Source organism: Palaemon carinicauda, chromosome 7 (assembly GCF_036898095.1).
Source record: "Palaemon carinicauda isolate YSFRI2023 chromosome 7, ASM3689809v2, whole genome shotgun sequence".
NCBI lineage: Eukaryota > Metazoa > Arthropoda > Malacostraca > Decapoda > Palaemonidae > Palaemon > Palaemon carinicauda.
Genome location: NC_090731.1, coordinates 27,655,680 through 27,679,584, shown reverse-complemented (window position 1 = coordinate 27,679,584; position 23,905 = coordinate 27,655,680). Strand labels below are relative to the sequence as shown.

At 37.6% G+C, this 23,905-nt stretch overlaps 1 protein-coding gene across 2 annotated transcripts in view; it reads right to left on the bottom strand.

Annotated features, from left to right (window-relative positions):
• Positions 1 to 314: 314 nt before the first annotated feature.
• Positions 315 to 23,905, bottom strand: part of LOC137643905 (muskelin-like) — a 148,386-nt gene continuing 124,795 nt past the window's right edge. For both annotated transcript variants that reach the window (XM_068376655.1, XM_068376656.1), the window contains 4 exons: positions 21,692 to 21,771; positions 11,715 to 11,826; positions 6,002 to 6,141; positions 315 to 1,477 (listed from right to left, as the gene is read on the bottom strand). In XM_068376655.1, the coding sequence (XP_068232756.1) occupies positions 1,159 to 1,477; positions 6,002 to 6,141; positions 11,715 to 11,826; positions 21,692 to 21,771 (651 nt within the window). In that variant the 3' untranslated portion in view covers positions 315 to 1,158. The remainder of the gene's footprint in view (positions 1,478 to 6,001; positions 6,142 to 11,714; positions 11,827 to 21,691; positions 21,772 to 23,905) is intronic.

Genomic DNA, 23,905 nt, shown 5'->3' with positions numbered 1-23,905 from the left:
ATATGCCGAGCATGCTTTAGTTAATGTTGTAAATGGTGCCATATATTATATTAATATCATCCTTATGTTAAATTGAGAAAAATAAGCTTGAAGATGTTAGTCTCATCTTTCACAGATATTGTATCATCTCTTAATGTAATAAAGATATTGCAAAGGAATCTCAATATCACTTAACATCAACCAGTATAAAAAATAATTGAGGAATGTACTGTAACTATACAACATAAAATCCAATTTCGTATTGTACCTTTACTGCAAGGCAGGGGTCCTAACCTCCAACAAGAAGATATTAATACAATAAATGAATACACTAATGACTCAACAAACTTTATTAAAATATAAACATACAGTGTGAATAAACCAAAGGAGAAATTGTTGACAAATGTCAAAAGTAATCAACATGGAAAAAATGATAATCCATATTTCCATATAAAAATACAAGGACTCAAGTGGTGGGGGGGGGGGGAAGAGGTGGAAAAATGAAAAGTTTCCAATAAATCATAATTTACAAAATACTGTGGAATCTTTGGTAAAAACAATTACAGCTTGTAATTTGGAAGAAATAATTCTATTGCAGAATTTTTGTTTTGAAAGCCTACCAATTAATGCTGTGAAACATGAATTCTAAAAATGCAGGAATAGGCAATTAATGTAACTGTACATCATTCTATTTGCCACATTCAATTGCACTTTGAAATAAAGGCAAAATATTTTAGCATCTTTACAGAAAAGTACTGTAAATTCCTTCATTAATATTTTAAAAGTGAAGATAATTATGTTTTAACTACTAAATGACATTCATTAAACTAGTTTTGTCTCAACAGATGTGACTTCAGCTTATAACATAATTTGTCTTATTTCACATATTTTACTGAACTACAGCCAATTCAATAAATCCATAGCAATTATCATATAGCTCTTCCAATACAAGTTACAATATAATGCAACTAACAAAAAAAGAGCAAAACAAGGCCATTTAGGGTAAAAAAATCAATGTAAACATTTGAGAAGAGGGAGAGACAGGGGTGTGTGTGTGAAGGGGTATATTCCATTGCATATTAAAAAACGAGGACTTTTCATGGCCGTTTTCATCCTGATCTTGAAAAAGCTGCCAATCAAATCCAGATCAAGTTCATCTTGCAAATACCTTTACCAAATTCAATAAGGTATGAGGTCCACTAGATTACCTCTGGGTTGAGTCATATGTTCAGGGAAAAACTGTGTTAATTTATCAAATAACAATGTTCGACTGTTATGATGCCATCCCAGGTTGCTTCCTTTTAATTTTGAGTTTTCCCCTTCCTCCCAATGAGCTGCCTGTAGAAGAGTAGGTTCTTCCGGAGGCTGGAAAAGTGTCGAGGCCAGTGCTTGGAACTCTTGGACTTGTACTGGATCAGAGTGGTCTACAGCATTATGTAGTTGAGTTTGCAGGTACTTCAAGGCAGAAACTGAATCATCACGAGCCAGCTCGCTAAACCTTCAAAGAAATGGTATTCTAAATTATAGAAATTCTGCCTCTTCTCAGAGACTGTTAAACTAATCTGATCCAATTACTTGGTTTAGGTAACAATATTACCTTGGCTAACACATGTCTTGAATCTTTGAAATATTGAATTTTTTAAATAGATATATAATTGTGTAAAAAAAACCATTTGAGCCAGTTCCACATGCGACCTAATGATTTCCACTTCAAGATCAATTGAAACTATACAATAAAAAACGACTGTCCTGAAAAATGAAAAACCTTCAGGCAAATTTAACAATTTGCCAACACTCATTGGTATTACTTTCGAAGTGTAATCAGCTTTTCCATATTAAAGGAACAGAAAAATACATTGATGTAAATATGCATTAATTTTTATTCTCCACCTTTTTCTAAGGTTTAAAGTAATGTCATAATATTGAAAATAAAATTATTTCAATACTTACCCAACATTCTAATTAGGTATACTGAAGGTAATCATCTGATCCCTAGTTTGTATATTATTTTTCACAAAGGCCTTGGAGCAAGTAAGGCTCTTCTTAAAATTTCCAATTCTGTACAGAAATTACCTGATTGTGACCTTTATTTTAGTACTGCCATTGACCATGGTAGTCGTCAGGCCCCTGCTATCAATCTTAAAACAGATGAGCGTAGGTGGGTCTTTTCCTAGCACCATTATTGAATTTTCAAGTAACAAACTGCAGAGTAGTTGTAGATGGGAACCATAGTGACTATAGGAATGTGATATCTGGTGTTCAGGGGAAATGTTCTCGACCCATTACTTTTCCTATTATATGCGCATATGAACTTTGACCTTGAAAACAAGCTTGCAGCATGTGCAGGTGAAGCTACTCTCTTTGCATCAATTCCATCTCTTGAATATAGCTGTGTGGGTTTTGAATCCCTTAATAGATATCTAACTAAATTTAGTGCATAGTGGAAATTATGGGGGATGAAGATGAATCATATCAAAACTTTAAATATAATTGTGAGTAGATCAACACGCAGATCTTTTCACTGAAAATGTCTACATACAGCTCATTTAAAATTCTAGGCTTGATTCTTGACTGAAAGTTCACTTTGGAGAAACACATCTGGTCTGCTTCTTTATTTGATTAAAAAACTAGCATATTGAGAAAGTTCTGAGAATTTTTTTGTGATCAATCCATCTTGAGGAAATGTTTAAATTCTTTTATCCTGCCATGTTTGAATATTATTCTCCTGTCTGGTCTTCAGTTGGAGACTCCCATCATAAATTTTGGATAAAAGCTGGTAGTCTATTAAATTCCTTATTCCTGATTTGGATATTAATCCCTGGAATTGCCATTCAGTTAGTTCTTTGTGAATGTTGCAAAATATTTTTCACAATTCTTATCATACCTTGCAATCATATCTTCCATAACATCCAATACACCATTCTAGGTATGCACTCAATTCTAAGTCTTGTCGTCCCCATCAACAGGCTCAATATGACAGTGTTCCAGAGGCTCTATTCTAGCTGTGACCTGACAGTAAAATGGTCTTTCTAATTTGGTAGTTAACCAGTGGCACTTGAGAAGTCTAAACTTGTTGCAAATGCTTTTCTATTGCACGGGTCATGTAAGTCTCTTTTCATTGCTTACGTATGACTTGAATATTAAACGTTACATCAGATCCTAATAATTTAAAAAAAATCATTATTTCTTATTTATAGTTTTTCTGTTACATCTCTTTTTCCTTTCTGCATTGAGTTACTTTTCTTGTTGGAGCCATTAGGCTTGTAGAATTCGGCTATTTAACTATGGCTGCAACTTGGACAATAATAATAATGATAATAATATTAATAATAATAATAATAATATTCATAATTAGCCTTCCTACAATATACCATTATATGGTAGCCTTAGGCTGGCATCCATAATCCGTTTTTCATGTTTGTCTCCATTAGATGTGGGGAGGAGGGTGGAATCAAATGTATTTTGGGTAAGTAGCCTCAACTTGGTCTCTCCATGTTTTCTCAAATAAGACAATGCAGTGGAATGTCCAAGTACAGAGAGACAGTCTTGATCATTACTAGATTCTATACCAACGATTACCGTGCTAGGCGGCATACCTTAGCAATCCATGTTTACCAACGGTTACATGAGTGGATGAGCAACCTGGTGGAGTAACAAGAATGATATGGCTTTTAGAATAAATTGCAGCTCTCGGCAATTGACGTGGAGCTTCTTCTTGACTGAGTTGCACATTCCGGACAGCAAATGGTTTGTTGTCTTGGGTGATCAAAGATCATTTCTCTCCACCCGACAGCACAAGACTCCTGTACTTCTCTAACAAGTCAGGAGTTGATAACCCTGCCATCTTTGCAAAGTACTGTACATCTACACACATGATCACTGGTCTAATCATGAGACTGCTTGGAGGGTAGTCATACCAGAAGTCTCTCCATGGGAGTCTCCCTCTCAGTGATCACACTGATAGGTATCCGGGAGCAGTGCTGAGGTAGAAGACTCAGGCCCTTATAACTTTCACTGCCTCAAAGTGTGGAGTTGGATAGTGAGAATCTTAGATCCACAGATCTGATCGTTAACTCGATCCAGTGTAACAACCTCAATAAAGGCACACTTAGATTCTGGGTTCTCTGCTTCCATTGATATTTGGGCAAGGTCCAATACCTACACGGTAATGCCATGGTCTGGGAGCCATTCACCTTCCCGTAGGAGAGGTGGTGTTGTCAAGAGCCTTATTCTTGCGACTAACACTAGTCTTACAGGACTACTTCTTTAAAGAAGTATTAGAATTAGAGGGGAAGAGGAGGAGGAGTGAACTCACTTATAACTCTTACCAATTTTCCCCTCAGGCACTGCAAGCAAATAAGTCGTCTGAGCAGCCATCGACAACAAAGCTCCCCACAGGGGGAACAACAGTGTTGCTCCAACAGAAACTACAGGGGAAGGGGTAGGCATTTTGACTGGCACTCATGACAAAAGGCACAAGGACGGGGGTTACTGGTACTTAGGTGACTGGCTTAGGGGTGAATGGCACTGAAGCTACAATCACATTTTTACAGGCCCAGGACCTTTCAAGCTTCATTACTTTACTTCCACAGGGGATGAAGCTTCTGAGATGCCTCCTTAGCTGCTTTCTTGGCTTGGGGTACACTGGAGAGATACCACTGGGCAGTGCTTCGAATGGGATCACAGACCTTTCAGGCTTTACTATTTTACTTCCACAGGGGATGAAGCTTCTGAGATGCCTCCTTAGCTGCTTTCTTGGTTTGGGGTACGCTGGTGAGATACCACCGGGCAGTGCTTGGAATGGGATCACAGACAGTCTATATCAATGGTCTCACCATTAACGTTGCGGACACAGAGGGAAAAGTAGCCTTAGCAACCATCTCCCTCAAAAATGAAACTGAGGGCCTACCTGCAAGGCAGGTTACTAGTCGTTTACCTGCAAAGAAGAGCTTCCAACCCATGATGGAGTGTGGCAATTACATCATACTCCACAAACCCTGAAAATACTCCCTGAAGTAGATCCACTTTTTTGTTGCTCCTGAAACATACTACTAAGGACCAACCCAGGGGCTACACTGAACGGCAAAATTGATGAGAAGTAAGTGCTAAGCAGTCTCCCCACCATAGTCATGAGAGTTGCCAAGAATTATGAAGAAGTCTTAACCTTCCTGCTCCTCAAAGGATGTGCTTGCCTTATGGGAGGCCAGGATCTACATTAGCCATATGAGGATAACTGTGAAAAATCAAGCCCCTAATGGTCCTTATGGTGTAGAGTGAATATGGATTCATCGTCGGTTTAGCCATAAACCAAAGCGGTGTACATCCTTCAATCTCCTGCAAAATCCTGCTTCGTTTCATCACTATCACAAAGCCAGAATCATCTGTTCACACTACAAATACTGTATGAGAAAAAGATTAAACAGCTCTAAGTAAGATACAACAATAGACGGTCTTCAACTTACAAATATTTGACTTACAAACATCCAGTGATACAAACACAAATCTAACTGAAATCATAAATCTCAGATATTATATCAAAAGTTCATAATGAAATACTGCAATAAAACAATATTATATAATTTAATGCAGTAAGTAAGATGACATTTTCAATATGAAACAGGACTATTTGTTGACTTCTGCAGCTGAAAATTGTAGGTATGTGAGTTAGGTAAAGCCTACCCTAGGTCAAAATTTAACAAAATTTTACTTCACAAAGCTTCTTTGAACCTATTAAGTTTGTAAGTTGAGGACTTTCTATACATCCATACTTATTGTGGCAAAGACAAAAGTGAAATCTTTGTCAAGTACTTTATTGACGACTTCAGCAGCCGTTCTAGATCCTCTGGAGACATTTCCTATTTCAAAGCCCCAAGAAAGTTTATATATGCATAGGAACAAATATCACCATTTAGTACATGTCATAATTGAATCTTTATTTGATAGATCATTTAACTATCTACTTTTGAAAAGTTGAATCAAATTGCATAAAAGCAGGTGCCAGTAAAAAGGAAACTGTGAATACCTATGCTTTCGGATGAGCAGGATGCAAGTGTGCAAGAGCTGCTCTGCAGTAGGCCTACAGAGACGTAACGACCAGAAGTCATCTAACCGCATCTTAGGAAGAGATGCTTTCCCTGGGTTGCCTCCAAACAGGTAGTGTACCTGAAATGAAATAACAAAACATACAGAAGCTGCAATTAATCTGCATTAGTGATCTTCAATAACTTTGCTTCAGGAATCTCAATGACATCCATTTTTACATAAAACATTATTATTATTATTACTAGCTAAGCTACAACACTAGTTGGAAAAGAAAGATGCTATAAGCCCAAGGGCTCCAACAGGGAAAAATATCCCAGTGGGGAAAAGAAATAAGGAAATGAATAAACTATATGAGAAGTAATGAACAATTAACATAAAATATTTTAAGAACAGTAACAACACTAATACAGATCTTTCATATATAAATTATAAAAAAACTTAGGCCAGCTTATTCACTATAAAAACATTTGTTACAAGTTTGAACTTTTCAAGTTCTACTGATTCAACTACCTGATTAGGAAGATTATTCCACAACTTAGTTACAGCTGGAATAAAACTTCCAGAACACTGTGTAGTATTGAGCCTCATGAAGGAGAAGGCATTACTATTAGAATTAACTGCATACCTAGTATTACGAACAGGATAGTACTGTCCAGAAGGATCTGAATGTAAAGGATGGTGAGAATTATGAAAAATTTTATGTAACATGCATAAGGAACTCATTAAACAAAGGTGCTAGAGATTAAAACCTAGATCAGGAATAAGAAATTTAATAGTCCATAAGTTGCTGCCCAACAAATTAAGAAGATAATCGGCAGTTGAAGACCAGACAGAACAATACTCAAAGCCAGGTAAAATTAAAAGATTAAAATGCTTCTTCAAAATAGATTGATCACCGAAAATCTTATAAGATTTTCTCAATAAGCCAGATTTTTGTGCAATTGGAGAAGACACAGACCTAATGTGTTTCTCTAAAGTAAATTTACTGTTGAGAATTACACCTAAAATTCTTAAAGTCATACAGAGTTAAAGAAACATTATCAATGCTGAAATCTGGATGTTGAGGAGCATATGTCCTTGACTTACATCATTATTGCAGAATAGAGTAATAGTATAATGTATATTTTTCTTTACAGCGAAAACTCATATTCTTATAATATGAGGTGGTTCTGAGAGTAAAAATATCATTACTACATGTGACTTTGAATTAAGAACTTTCATATTGCATGTAAGGTATTATAACCTACAGTGTGTCTTCCATGCATTCTCTAGACTGCACAAGGTATTCCACGCAGAATTTCAGCAGCCACTTATCACAGATTATTGTTATCAGAAGTAATCAAAACAAAAATTGTAAGTGAAAAGTTATGAGTTCTTTATATCTTTATATTAATATAAAATCTTTTCCTAACTATACAAACCTAAGTCTTTTAATATAAGAGTATGGTTAAAACTTGGCTGGAACTTCAGCTGTTAAAACTTGAACAAGGTGTGTTGGTAATTATTGGTGGGTAGCAGGAGAAGCTCCACCCACTCGCCAGGACACACAGAAGCAATTTTGACCTTCACCCAGGCCTTGCGGGGTGGTTGAGGCAGGAAGTGAAGCTTAATGAGCTCAGGTTTGTATAGCAGAGAAAAAAAATTGTTGGTAAGGCAAACGCAGCATTGGAGTCATCCTCTTCTTTCAAGATACAGTATTATAATCTTATAAGAAAGGAAGGGGAATTTTACTCCATAATGACTTCAATCACCTCCTGAATCAGATTGCTATCTACTGAAAGCTCCTTGACTTACTACTAAAGCAAAAGAAATAACAGTTTCTATATGGTCTTCTTGTGAACATTCTACATTCAGAGAAGATTTATGAAAAGTAAAATCTTTCCTCATTAAATGATGACTCTCCTTATGATAGTTGTTAACTTCAGGGGATCTTATGAAACGAGGCTCTAAAATGCAGGTCACAAACGTATCGAGCACATGACCCATATGCACTAGACGAACAAGGCACGGGACCTTAAGTGTCAAGAGCATTAGCAGCCCGACTAATGCTACCATCAGAGGAGCGATTGGCATGAGATTTCGCAGTGCTATAAATTTAAGATACAGAAGAGAGAATAATAGAGGAGCTATTAGTAGAAAATGTAGAAGTGCTATACAGTATGAGTGAAAATCCTAGGTGTTATTGACATAATTGTCATCCATTCTGAGGTACTACTAGCAAAATTGTAGGGCGATTCCAAGGCACTATTGATGTGAGTTTTATTTGTGTTATAATGCTTGGTTCCAGTATCTGAAGGAGCCTAAGTCTGGTAAGAAAATCTGCAGTACTCTGTGAAGAAGTGTGATGTACGCTAATGCAGCAAAGATGAACATGGTGAGGAACCAAAGTATGGCACTCAAATTTAAGACCACTGGGATGCAAGAGGTTTTAATGTGAAAAGCCTATTCGATTAAGGAGTTATCTTGCAGAGATTCAAATTGGCATCTCTCATGGTACAAAATTATAGAAACTGATTCATAGGAAAATGAGTACACACCAGTGAAGTGCTTTGCACAAGCACGAGTCTCCACAGCAAAAGAAACCAAATGAAACTACCAAGCATCAAGATTCCTGGGTAATGATTCAGAGCTAATATACCTGAGAAATTGAAGCCCTTCTAGCCACTATCAAATGATGATGACTTACCTGAATATAGGAAAAATAAATTGCTCATTGAGAAGCAAATATTGGTAGCGATACTTTCAATTCAGATGTCATGATATCAAAATTTGAGTGCGCGCTATCAGTTTACACTAACCTAACTTGAAAAGCAAGTTCACTATGCGGCCAACTTCATTTTGACTGACCACCCCTCCTCTATTGTCTCTCCCCTCTCTTTATGCAAGGCTTGAGGTATGTACGCCTCAAGCTTACTAGGATTATTTTGCCTGGCAATAACTACTGAAATGAAATGTCAGAGTCAAAATAATCACTATCTTCCCATCAAACAGAACAAGTCTCCTATACTTTACTAGAGAGTCAGGGGTTGACAAATCCATTGTCTGCAAAATACGTTACGGGGCTTGACCACTGGTTAAGCCACAAAACTGGTTGGAGAACCATGACCAAAGTATCCATGGCCGCTGATTCAGAAGCTAAGAAGGAAGGGCTTTCTAACCTGAGTCTCTACTAAGGAAGGTCCTCAACAAAGAGGACGCTGATAGGTAAACCGGTGAAAGCAACGGCGCAAAAAATCTTTGGCACATAGGACCTCCAAAGGAGGGATGGCGATGTTGCTGGACAGAGTGAATACAAGAAAATTCTCAGATCTGCAGAGCTCATTGTTCACTTAAGCCAGATTTACACCAGCAAGGCCCAACAACAGCAGCCCCAGGTAAGGTCTCTTACCATGAGGATGCCAACGCAAGGGCCCACCTGTTGCTGGTGTATTGGTCACCACACCCAATTTTTTGCATTTGAAAATGAGTGGGACAGCCTCCAAAAAGGAAAACTCCTGACCTTTAAGCCACAAGAATCCAGAGCCCTCTCATCCCTCATAGCAGGCTACTCCCGAAATCTATCCCTCTCCCGTAAGTAAGAGCGGTTGGGTCCAAGGATGGAGTCATCCACATATTAAGGGTCCAAGGATGGAGTCATCCCCATATTCAGGGTCCAATGATGTACTGAACTGATCCCAGCTGCCGTTGACATTGGAAGGAGAATGATCTGGCACAGATCAAAGGACAGATAGGTATTCCATACCCTTCTCTCTGTTGATTGTGGTACAGAGCAAGCCATGGCTCCATGCTCATGAGCACAGGGCCACACTGTATCACCCAATCACATGTTGTAGTCAGCTGTATACATCAATGTCCTTGAAAGGTGCCACCTTTTCTATTCAGGATTCAAAAGTATCCCAGCAAGAAGATAAGGAAGTAGAGCTCCACTGTCCAAACTGGAAAGGTGAGGGATGGAGGTCAAGCTGCTCCAACACATACCCAACGGAAATAGTGATCAGGCCCACTCAGGGCTCTGCTCTTCCAATCAGTGGTTACTGGGGATGCCATGCCGAGCCCCTGGGGGCCGCAGCCACAACCCGTAAGCAAGGCAGGCGCCATCAACATCTCTCAAAAGATAGGTAAGACTGCTAGAAGTATGACAGAACTTAAGACTGCTAGAATTATCATAGAACTTCTTGCGACTGGCCTCTCTGGACTTCTTGCAATAAGAAGCGACAGAATAAGGAGAACCAGAAGAGGAGGAGGAGGAGCTGGAAGAGGAAAACAAGCATACACGCTTCTTCCCCTTACCACCTTCTTCAGAGATTCTCCGTGCAGAGGAGTCGAGGTCTTCATCGACCATTGAGGGGAAGACTAAACAAGAGCCACAACATTGGCGGTTACTGTCATGGGGGAAACAATAGGAAATATCACTGGCATTGGCCTTGGAGAAGGTGTAACAGGTACTGGAGTCACTGGCACAAGGATAGTTATGAGCGCCACAGGACCCAGAATCACAGTCACAGCAGATACTTTCTTGTAAAGACACCATCCTCAGTAGCACAGGGCCCACTATGAGAGGCCAGGGACTCAGGTCACAAACACAGAGGGCACATTCTTGTCCCTTAGACACCAGCCTCACTGGTACAGGAGCGAGTACTATGGGCATGTTTGGAGCTCACAGACACCGAACTCACTAACACTGTGATTACCAGCACAGATGCAAGCACTGGAGATATTTTCTGTTCAGGTCTCACAGATACTAGTTTCACTGGCACAGGGACGGTCACTGGAGACACTCTTGGGTCTAACACACACTTTACTGGCACTGAGAACATTAGTGGCGAAGTAAGCTTAGCTGACAGCTCCTTCAGAAAAAGGCCACACTCTACACTCGGCACACAATGATTGCGTACAATCTTGCCCCTATAAATGGCACAGAGAATATATATCTACCTTTAATTTAGGTATAAAGCATTTGTATCGTCCACCTTTTCCATAGCATTTACATATTTCCTGCTTTGTCTCCATAATAAAAGACAAAGCCAGCATACAAAAATTCATAACTGTAAGCAGAAAAGAATTAATAGCCTTGCTATAGGGTGCACCAGTACGTCTGTATTAGTTGCAGCTGAAGACAAAAAGTGTCATTAACATCCTCATTTATATGTTCAATGGCCACTGCAGCTCAGCTGAAAGACATTCCCTATTTTAAAAGACAAAAGATTTGTATATGAGTAGGACCAAGCTAAAAGTGAATAAAAGAAATAGGTAAATTTTTATCAATAAAAAAAATATACACCACAAACTAATATAAACAATGATATATCAACACAAAGCCATAAACAAACAGTTGAACCATTTGTATTACAAAATTATAAAACATATTAAAATATCAATATTAGCACAGTACAACCAAAGGAATCTTTGTAAATCAAAAAACAAATTATAACAGAAACCATTTTGTAAAGAAACAATGAGAATTGACAAACACTATGCTATTTATACATAAATAAAAGCAAAAGACTTTTGACAGGAAGGACAGACCTTATTATACTACTGTAAAGGAAGTCTTTCCTACCACAAAACCATCAAATCACTTGCCCAAAAAAGATATTCAGCACACAAGTTTCCTTGCCAAATAAGACTTATGTAAAATATATTACAGTACTTATTCATATACTGTATTCCATAAAAGGCTAAAAAATCCTTACCTTTTTCGTTTCATCATACACTAGTTGGTGAGCAAATCTTGGGCAAGGTTCCATGTTCTGCACCCTACACAAGTACGAATCCTCAGCTTGTTCATTGCGAAAAATACAAGACCTACAAAAAAAATTATGTAAATATTTAGTATGCCTTTTGAGCAAATAAATATATGAAAATAAAACATTAGGTTTAATCAATAGGTATCGTAATCATATAATTGGTAGCCAATAATTGTTTTAGGTTGCTTAACATTCATCATTAGTATTTTTAGGCAAAAAATCACTGACATCTGCTTTTTTGTTCTCATTTGTACATTTAAAAAATTTTCAAATTCAACAATACCAACATCTAAAAATAAAAACCATGAAATATTTTTGGCAAAATTTTGTTTTTCCAATACAAACTCATCAATAAAACAAAAGCTACCTATGCATTACGTATTAATCTCAAGTGTAACAATTCACTTGTAGAAGAAAAAGAGGACCCGGTGGTTCAGGCTGGATATTGAGTGATCCTAAAGTTATTAACTGAATCATTCTTGTGAGTCTGATCCAGCTACAGTAAATCAGTTGGTTTGGGAGAAAGGAAAACCGGTTACTGTACAATAATGGGTTTCTAGTGATAAGTTTAGAATTAACCAAATGGAAAAGGGAGCTCCTAGGCAAGGAGATGCAATGAAACCCTGACCCCCAAGGGTAACAGGGGTTTGAGAGTTAAGTTGGAACCCTTTGTCGAGATTGAAGGAACCTAAAAATGGTTATTGGAACCTTGAACAAGAGGAAGAAAAACCTCTGATATATTAACCGAAACTGACAGAGCATAGTACCAACAGGAAAATCAGAGTAAACTAACTAACTCTTATGGAAAGAAGTAGTCTTGTATCTGAGGTGCTGACAAAAGAAGAGTCAACCTCCATATTCAAATAGGCTAATAGATGAAAACATCCAAGTGATGCTAAGTGAAGGAAATATTTTCTAAATACCATGGAAATTTAATGACAAACACCCTGGGAGTGCTTATCAGCAAGAAAGGTATAACATCCTAGATCCAAGAGAAAGGTCTAGCTCTTGCACTGAACATTCGATGAACAACAAATGATTTGAGGTGACCTAAAAATCTGAAGATTATGTAGGAGAATTGATAAAAAGTTAAACTTTTGTATTTCCAGGAAAAAAATTACCACTGTAGGGTAGAACAATTGTCTCCTGCCAAAGGCCTCAAATCAGTTAGGGCCACCAGGTTCTAACTTGAGAGAACTAGTAAATTTTAGCCAGAAAGTGATAATTGGCAGAAATAGACTTTTTTCAAACCTGTTAACAATTTATTGTTAAATACTGATAAAATTTACCACCAAAAGGGTATAAAAGAAAAAATCTATGAACTTCTTGAATTAAAAAAATGGTGGCATCTTAACTATGCAAATTGAAAACAGAAAAGCATCAAACCATACATTGTTGGTAGCCAAAAGTAGCCAAATCTTGACTTTCAATGTATATTTTTTTCCACATTGGTCTCTATTTGGTTGCCATGGATAAGTGAACATGCAGGTAACGAGCACACACATAAAGAGGACCAACTGTATATGATTCTAAGATTTATATATATTGTACACTAATAATTGAGTAGGAACATAGATATTTACACACTGTATGATATCTATAAAAAATTGATTTAATAACCATTTACTCTTTTATTTCCCAAATAGAAAGTATTTTCAGATCTCCCAAACCAAAGAGAGAATAACTATATTATCTGATTACTTTGCTTATTTCAGAGCATTTCTCTATACTGAAGGCCTGAGCCCATAAAAAGGAAACAAAATAAGAAAATTTTATTTTTGAGGTAGATGTTGTTATGAGCCAAACTTTGAGAGAGAAGTAATATAAACACCAGGTGAGTATAGATAATATAAAAAAATTAAGTTTGCAGACATAGCTTAGATAAACTTAGATGCCACATTTTATGGTTTCCTAAGCTATTCATCAAACATCTTGTTAAAAAAAAAGGTAATTCTTCTTTACTTCTTGTCAATACCAGACAAAGGTTTCACTAATTCTGTAATAATTTATGTTCCTATTCATACTCTGTCTTTTTAATCTAATTATCTACTTTATTTTCTTAAATCTATCTACAGTGAACCCTTGTTTATCGCGGTAGATAGGTTCCAGACACGACCGCGATAGGTGAAAATCCGCGAAGTAGTGACACCATATTTACCTATTTATTTAACAAGTATATTCAGACTTTTAAAACCTTCCCTTGTACGTAGTACTGTTAACAAACTACCCTTTAATGTATAGAACACTTAACGCATGCACTACAGTACCCTAAACTAAAACAGGCACAAATATTAAAGGCGATTTTATATCATGCGTTTCCTAAACACGCCAAAAAGCACGATAAAAAATGGCAACCAATGTTTTGTTTAAGTTTCTCTGATCATAATTAAGAAACAAACGCATTTAGTGTACACATCTGTGTATAGGTTAGTTTTTGCATCGATTATATTGATTATACAGTATGTTGATTTTGTTATTACCAATGTTTTACTTAATTTTTCTTAAGACTTCCAAATGAAATGTTTTTCTTTATGACGCCGCCTGAAACGACGGCGTCATAAAGTACGCTCAGTAAACAAAGAAGGCATTTAACGTGCATGATGAAAGTGATAAATAATATTACAGTAAAAGCTTTTAGAAAATATGTTATTACAAATATTATTTACCGTATCTATATAAAATCATACAGTACATACTATACGTAACAAAGCAGGAAAACAATTTACGAGAGAGAGAGAGAGAGAGAGAGAGAGAGAGAGAGAGAGAGAGAGAGAGAGAGAGAGATTGTTTTACGTACGTAAATGTAAATTTTAAACAAAAAAAATATGAATAGGTTACAACATGTATACTCTTCAGACTTTTAAAACATTCCCTTTAACTTAATGCATAAAGTACTAAACTAAAACAGGCACAAATATTAAAATGTTAGAATATTAAAGTGAAAAATAAAGATTGTTACTGTACTCACCACGAAAGAAGTTGAAGAAAAACTTGAATGATGATGGCGATGAATTTGCTGCACAGTAGAAATGATGATGATGAAGCTGATGATGTCTTCTACTGTGCAACCAATGATAGTATTTTACGTCTCTTCAGACGGAGGTGTCTTTTCCTGGGACACCTCTTCAACTTCTTCCTGGGAAACTTCTTCAATTTCTTCCGAAGGCGTACTAGCAGGAGGAACTGGGTCTTTTTTGCGAGGCTGGAAGAACATTGTGATCGGAAGTTGCTGCCTCTGCTTCTTTTTTCGCTCTAAGAGCATCCTGTAGGGAGTCATGTCTTCATCGATCTTGTTGCAGAATTGCATAGACCGAACCATATCCTCGTCCCACTCTTGCAATATTTCTTTCACCTCCTTTATATGGTTGCAGACCTTGGCAAGCCGTTCTAATGTTAAGCCCGTTTCTTCGACATTTTCTTGGGTCTCTTCCTGTGTTTCGCTCTCTTCTTCACTGGCCAATTTCGTCAGGTCTTCTAGGTCTGCGTCAGTTAGCGGCTGGGAATGGCAGTCCAACAACTCGTCGACGTCTTCAGTCGTCATGTCGCCAAACCCGTCACCTCCAATTATCGCAGCCAACTGCACAGATTTGCGTATTGCAGAGTGTTGGATTTCAGACGGAGTAAATCCCTCGTCGTCGTAAACAATCTGGGGCCGCAACTTCTTCCAGCTCGCATTCACGGTTGCAGGTTTCATTTCTTACAGTGCTTTCTGAGTGTTCATCGGGCACGTGGCTATGGTGTACTGCCGCCAGTACGCCTTCAAATTAAAATCTTCATCTTCATCTTCTTGGGCAGCATCCACACACGCAACGAAGTTCGCCAAGGTATTCTTCGTGTAGAGGGCCTTGAACGCCCTGATAACCCCCTGGTCCATCGGTTGAATTAATGACGTGGTGTTGGTGGCAGGAACTCAACCTGAACGCCCTCACGCGACAGGTCAGTTGCGTGTCCACCAGCGTTATCCATAAGGAGAAGGATCTTGAATGGCAAGCCCTTCTCTAAGAGATATTGACTGACTTGTGGGATGAAACACAGGTGGAATCAGTTGGAGGTCAGCATCTTCGTAATCCATGCTTTTGGATTATGCATTCAGTACATGGGAAGGAGATTCTTATTCTTATTTTTCAAAGCGCGAGGATTTTTCGACTTGTAAATAAGCCCCGGCTTTAGCAAAAATCCAGCAGCATTGCCACACATCACGAGGGTAACGTGATCCTTGAATGCTTTAAAGCCAGAGGCTTTGGCTTCTTCTTTGAACAGGAAAGTTCACAACGGCATTCTCTTCCAAAACAAGCCGGTCCCATCCATATTAAACACTTGTTCCAGCTTGTATCCACCTTCGGCGATAATATTTTTGAACGTCTCGTTCACGTAAGTTTCAGCAGCGGCAGTGTCAGCGGAAGCAGCCTCGCCATGCAGGGAAACGCTTTTCAGGGCGAAGCGTTTCTGAAACTTCGCGAACCATCCTTTGCTGGCGGAAAAACGTTGTTTCTGACGCTGGGAATCAGTGGATGTCCCTGGTTGAGGTTCATCTACATCATCATCATCTTCAGCATAGTCGCCATTGTCATCTTGAGGTTCCTTTACCACAAAATTCTCATACAAGCTCAAAGCCTTGGTTCGGATGGTGTTCGTATCCAAGGCTTTGTTCTTCTTCCGGCAGTCGGCAATCCACACTGCTAAAGCACCTTCCATGCGTACGATCGTTTTATTACGCGCGTGGTAACGACTCGCTTCGCTGATCTGCTAAAGGTGATGGTAGCCGTCTTTCTAATGTTCGCCTCGTCCTTCTTGATATAGCGAAAGGTGGATTTGTTGACTCCAAAATGGCGGGCTGCGGCCGCGTAACTTCTACCGTCTTTTAACATATCAAGAAGCGTCACCTTCTCAGCAATCGTCATCATCTTTCGGTGGCGTTTAGGCTCACTACCAGCCTTAGTAGAAGCAGAACGCTTGGGAGGCATTGTACAGTAGGGTTTAACAGAAAGTTCAACAAAAAGTTCAACTTAAAACAGTCACGCACAGCACAGATTAAAGTTCACAATAACTTAACAACATCTACACAGCGATACAGCGGGAGACAAAGTGACCGCGAATACGTAGATGCTGCGGGTTGGAGATGCGGGCAAAACACCAATCACAGGCTAGATAACAAAACTTGGGTTCTGATTCGTCATCTATCAGCGCTTGAACCAATCACAACCCGTCTTATATGCTACGTAGGTTACCAATTCAAAGTACAAGGTACCCTACGAATACAGTAATAATACTAATAATAATAATAATAAATATTGATAATAATAATAATAATAATGATAATAATAATAATAATAATTTTAATAACAACAACAATAATAATAATAATAATAATAATAATAATAATAATAATAATACAGCTCTACGTACGCTATTTTACGCTTGTTTTGTTGTAGGATATGTCTCTCTCTCTCTCTCTCTCTCTCTCGTACACTTATTCGAGATGTGATTTTTGCAACAAAGAATATTATTGGATGCAGTACAACGTACGTATACATACAAAAGATTCATGGAAAAGATGCACATCCATTACATTTGTAGTACAGTAGTAGCCATCAGCAGCCTTACACCATTCTAATATGGTATGACTGCATCTCATTTGCGTTTCATGTTCGATCTAATTTTACTACGTACTGTATACAGTACTGAATTATCGTATGATCACATTCTCTTTTCGTGTTTTATTTCTTTCTGTGCTGAATTATATGTCATATGTAATGCAATGAACAATCAGTAAGAGCAGATATTACTAATTACAGTATTAATGGAATTACAGGTAACGAAATATCGTATTTGGGGTCTTCAGATATCGCGGTATTTTCGAAATTTCCGGAAAATCCGCGATATGTATATATATATATGGGTTATGAAAAAAACCCGGGAAGTGGTGAATCCACGATGGTCGAACCGCGAAGTGGTGAATCCACGATGGTCGAACCGCGAAGTAGTGAGGGCTCACTGTATTTCATTTGAAGTGTAATTTCTGTAGACACATACTAATTCCAATATATTATGAAATCTTTTACAATATATTGGGCTTTCATTTCAAGTAACTAGGATTGTAGTCCAATCAAATCAATTCTGGAAATTGGTGGTTTAAAAATAAGTTGCCAAATTTTATAGTTTGAGGAACCTGAAAATTGTCAGACTAATTGCTTTCAATTACTGGTTGTTCAGCATTGAATAAAACAAAGGGTGAATGTGAAGAGCAAGAAATAAATGAAAACTGCAGAAGGAACAATGATAATCCTAAATTTTTCCATTAATAAGGGACTTTGTGGAATTTCTTAACATATCAGGAGACTAGCATCAATTCTAGATCATATTCTTCCTCCCACCAATGTGTGGGTTTAAATTTATTAAATGATGAACAGTTTGCATTTGCGTAGGAAAAAATAACCAACTTTAAAAGTAATCTGTATTTTTCCCTGTTATAAAATCCTGATTCCTTTAAAATAGGGATGACTTCTGCAGCACTAAAACAGTAGTTGGTTAGCAAGAGATGGCCCACGCAGGGGAAGCCTGCCCACCCACCTGTCACAGAATAGCCCCTCTTGTCCTTGGGCATGAGAATGAGAGGTGTGGTTGTAGTAGTAAATTGAATTTAAAGAGGTCTGGGACTGGGAGAGATTGTTGAGGTGGGAAATTTAATTTGAAGGACTCAGTTTTTTATAGCTAGGAAAACTTCAAATCAAACCTTTTATCCTCAAAATAGGGAGACTTCCTTATTGGTTGGAAGAAGTCCCCTAGAACCAAGTGGAAGATTCTCTTTTTCATTGGAGATGTCATTCTTCCTGGTCATGTATGAAAGCGAGGAAGGCGACTCCAATAACCTCCTTCCAGCTAATCATAGGAATGTAGAAGCTGTTAGGGCCTAGGCCAGTGCTGTACTGGTTTAAAAGGTCAGTAATGTACTAGAATATGAAACATATTTCCCAAACAGGGAACACATCTCCCTAATAGGGAGGAAGTGTCAGCACCGTCAAAACACATATCAAGAGAAATGGTTTAACAATACACCAGCCCATCCTTCCTTTTGCCAGGAAAATGGAAGATATGCTTCTTGACACACACAGACTGCAAGAGAGGAGTCCTGTCGTATAACTCACCTACATCAAACGTATGACCAGCATGGAACGGTTGCGGCTGATGTATTCTGTCGAAAGGTGAATAAGAAAAAAGAAGAAAACCCAGTAATTCTGCTTCTCATTAAGATTTATACTGAATGCATATTAGATCCCGTGAGAGCTCGCAGTGTTATTCATTTTGCCTTGTTTTGAGTATTGTTCTCCTGTCTGGTCTTCAACTGCTGAATCTTCTCTTAATTTGTTGGACAGCAGTTTATAATCTATTAAATTTGTTATTCCTGATCTAGATATTAATCTCTGACACCCTATTTTAGTTAGTTTGTTATGCATGTTACATAAGATTTTTCATAATTCTGACCATCCTTTGCATTCAGATCTTTCCAGACAGCACCATCCTGTGCAGTAACTCTAATAGTCATGCCTTTTCCATCATAAGGCTCAATACTACACAGTATTCTAGAAGTCTTATTCCAACTGTATTAGAATGTGGAATGATCTCCCTAATCAGGTAGTTGAATTGGTGGAACTTCAAAAGTTTAAAATTACAGAGAATGTTTTCATGTTGAACATACTGACATAAATCTCTTTTTATAGTCTATATATAAAAGATCTATTCTAATGTTGTTACTGTTCTTAAAATATTTTATTCTAATTGTTCATTACTTCTCTTGAACTCTATTTCCTGATTTCCTTTTTTCACTGGGCTATTTTTCTTTGCTGGATCCCTTGAGCTTATGGCATCCTGTTTTTCCAACTATGGTTCTAGCTTAGATGATGATAATAATAATAATAATAGTAATAATAATAATCATAATAATAATACTGAACAGACACCTCAGGATCCAAAGAAAAGGGATCCAAGGGTCCATAAAGTAGAGATGCAAAGGTGGTTCCAAATTTTCAGACCTAATTTAAAAACTATGTACTGTATGTTGAAAGGTTAACTGGAAACCTACCAACAGGAATAGGCTTGTGGGTTTTCATTTGAAACGGCAGAAGTATAATGACAGAAGTCGCATCTGCAAGCAAGCAGCTTCACCAAGCCAACTGAAAAAGTGTCATGACACTTCCTGGACTAATGAGATTGCTGTGACACATGCAGTGCCGTGACGTGACACTAGGTATCTTTGTGTCAACTTACATGGAGATACAGGATCAAGCAGGTACCAAACAGGTGTTTGAGACCGAATGATACTGAGTCTTAGTCAGACAGTCTATGAGATGATGAAGGAGACTCAGGCTCTCTTGCTGAAGCAGAGAAGAAAGAGTCTTGTGGGAAAGATCCCTATGATGCCCTTCTCATGTTGGAAGAAGGTCTGTGTTCCAGAACCAAGGACCATCTCACCAGGGGACTAAGCTCCAAGATGAGGAAGACTGCTCAAAGCTCCCTTCAAGCATGGAATGATCCCCAAAGGAGAGATCTACAAAATACCAAGGAGCTAACTCTTCTCTAATTCTCTTGCCAAATCAGAGAAGAAACCCAGTCTTGAGGGAAACACAATAAAACCCACTTCAGGTGAGAGTAGCAGTGGCCTACAGATAAAAGCCTCTTACCCTAGTGCAACAGCAGTTATAGTAACCCCAGCTCAAAGGTACCAGTTAGTGGGTGAGTACTATCATTGACCCCTAGAGAAGTGTGATTGCTATAAATTGTGTAAGAGCTCTATCTTCATTGTCTTCTTTTCAAGGAAGAAATATCTGATGAAGGAAATGAAGTAGGTCAAGAAGAATTAGTAGAGGAGGAAGAGAGAGGATAACTCTCCTTCCCCTTGCCAGAAATTCTTCCCTGGTCTAGACAACCGAAAATGACTCTGCTCCCTCTGAAGACAAAACTACAAGAGCTTCCTCTTCTGTAACACAAACCACTATATTGCTTGTTTTTTCACTAGGGGAACAATTGAAACACTCACTAACACTAAGGAACACCGTTGGTGCCAGATGATTCTACCCTATAAATAATTTTCCCTGTCGAGCATTTAGGTACAGTCGACAGTCAGTCCAAATCTGGTAACTCCCTCCAATGCAAAAAAATTTCCACTAAGTGAGACAAGTTACACTTGCAGTTTAACATCTTCCTGATTGGAAGGGCACAACCAACATTCTAAAGAAGGGGACTTACTGTCATCAACTCACAAAGGTACTTAACACATGGGGTGTCGGAGGTTTGTATCCTCATGAGAACAAAATTCACCTCACACCATACTTACCTTTTGGTGCACTTCTGCTTAAAAGGGAGGGCACTCACCCAAAATAAAAAATAAAATATGAATTATCGCAAAAAAATGTAAGAAAAATTAAACCGTCAAGAGAAGAGTGCAATGGTATGTCTATACCCATTGCAGCCAAAAACAAAAATGGCTGTTCTGTGACAGATGAGTGAGCCACCAGTCGTTAACCAACTACCTTGTTGACAATTCAATGGCAGTTCAAGTGTCACTGAAGACATATACTTATTATAAAGGACGAAAGGCTGTATAAGAGTAGGAACAAATTTTATTTACAAGGATAAATACCAAAGGCTTCTTGCATAAAAAAATTTAAAAAATTATTAACATCCCAATTCTTGGTTCAAAACAGATAATCTTCAAGAAGCTCAGAAACTGAGAAGGATTTAGTTAGAAAAGATTGAAAATGAAGCAGGCGGACAGACCAACCTGAGTCCCAAGATGTTTTCCTCTAAAACTTAATGCATATTAAGTTTGCATGCAACACATGGATTTGTAAAAAGTCTACCAAATTTAATAGTACAGCATTCTTGAGTTTTACAATAAAAGTAATGTTAAATTCAAGCATTCTTACCATTTATTTTGATTTATGTCATAAACCCAAAACGAATTTCGTACATTTTCTGCTCTTTTGTCTTTGTCTTTACTCAAACCCTGGAAATAAAGAAGACATAAATGTTATCTAAATTCTACATCAAACACAACAAAGATAGAATGGCTTCTTTCCTTAAGATATAATTAAAATTAGTATTGCTGTAAAGCAAAAATTTCAATAATAGAAAAAAAATTATTAACCCAAGATAAATTTTTTGTCTATAGAAACTTATCACTCATAAAGGACAAAATTTGTGATCTTTGAACATCCAATCCTGCAGTCATTTTGTGTACTGTACCATAAGGAAGAGGAATGGAAGTAGCATAATGTCTAACAATCATACAATCTAGGAGAACACTTGAGAACCAAGACAGGTAAGGAACCCAAGGCCTTGGTAAGTAGAGAAGGTCAATATCAGTATGAACAATTGGAGGGCTTGTATACTCATGGGTGTTGAATGGATAGGAAAGAAATAGGACATATATTACTATATATGTAATACATAAATGACAGTAGTCCCTTGAGTCTTGTCTTTAAGACATTATAAGTAAACAAGTAGAGGAAACACCCTTCAGGAGCAGCACATATAAAAACAAAAAAAATCTTGAATTTTAATACCTTCCACTCATAAAAGTGGCGATTTGAAAAGCATGAAAGTTAGTATCCTTGAGGTCTACGAATGCCATAAAAATATCTTTCTTGTTGAAACAAATAACCTAAGCCATTGCTTCTATTCTAGAGGGTATTTGCAACAGAAACTTGCTTAGCAAGCTAAGATTGACGATATGCTGCCTTCCACCTATTGATTTTGGATCCAAAGGAATGTGACTGTCAAACACAAAAAAGAGTTAGTCTTTTACTGTATTTCCCCCCTCTCCTGCTTATGCATTATGAACATCACCTAGCTGCCCAAAGCCTGAAACCTCTTGGACTCCCAGCTGCAATGCACATGGGGCTTGTCTTTAGAGAAGGAAGTTGATAAAAAATAAATGACAATTTCCATGACCTGCATTTCCCTCTAAACTGGAGCCATGATCCTCAGAATTTCAGGAGACATGTTAAAAATAGTAATTTTTCAGCATAAGAATTCATAAATTAAATTACAATAATAAAAATATACACAAATTTGGCTTGGTACCTAGAAGACAATGCATAGTTTGTTTAGTTAGTTGGAAAGAAGTAAATGCTTAGTTTGCGGGAGAGGGGAGTAGCCTAACATGCCCAGATGATTTTATACAAGGCATCCCTTGGCTGATAGAGGAGACATGACAAATCAGAGCACACTGATCAGTATCCTAGCGGCTGACATGTGGTTTTTTGAGGGGCTAATATTGTGAATTCCTCTTTAACCCTATGTGCTTACTATAATGGAGAAAATAAAACTCCTTGGTATGCTTCAGGATGGGAAAAGGTATGCAGATGTAAGCCGCCATGACAGCATCAGCAATTCTATCATTCGCTAAATCAAGAAAGACCAAAAGAATTAAGGACAATGGAAAATATTACCTTTAACAAGACTGCAAAGAAAGTGGTAACTTCCAGCAATAAGGCCATCGTAAGGATAGAGAATATATATCTTCAATGATGAGTGTTGATTTAAATTTTTTCATTTACGTATATGTAAGGATGTGTCTACAGTAAAAGTAAGTTTTATCTTAAAAAGTGTTTAAGAGTGTATATTGGGTTTATAAGAGTATTGACAGGGATTATAAAAAGCTTGGATTTATAGATAATAAAAAATATAAAAAATGATAAAAGATAATGAAAAAGAAATATACCATAGATTTCTATATCTACTTCACAGTCTACGAACTATTGGCTTGGAATGTAACACCAGCGATAGCCAAGGGGTTACTGAACTACTTTATGTCCCTATATCATAAAATAGTAAATAAATTTTAGTTAAAAGTCATTAAATTATAAGAATTTGGCTAAGCTGTTGACAGCTCAACAGACATAGAAAGTGAGGCACATGCAGCAGTATACAGTACAAGAACTCTTCTTGTTTCCTAAAAAGAAAAGACTGCGGTATCTGTGGAATGTATTAGCAATAAATAAGGGGATACAAGAGTGATTTGATTGTAATGAAACATTCTGTATTGCAATGGCGGCTCGTGACTAAAATTAGTGGGGGTGCTGCTCCAGAAAATTTATATCCTTTGTTTTAGTATTGTGTAAAAGGAAACAAACAGG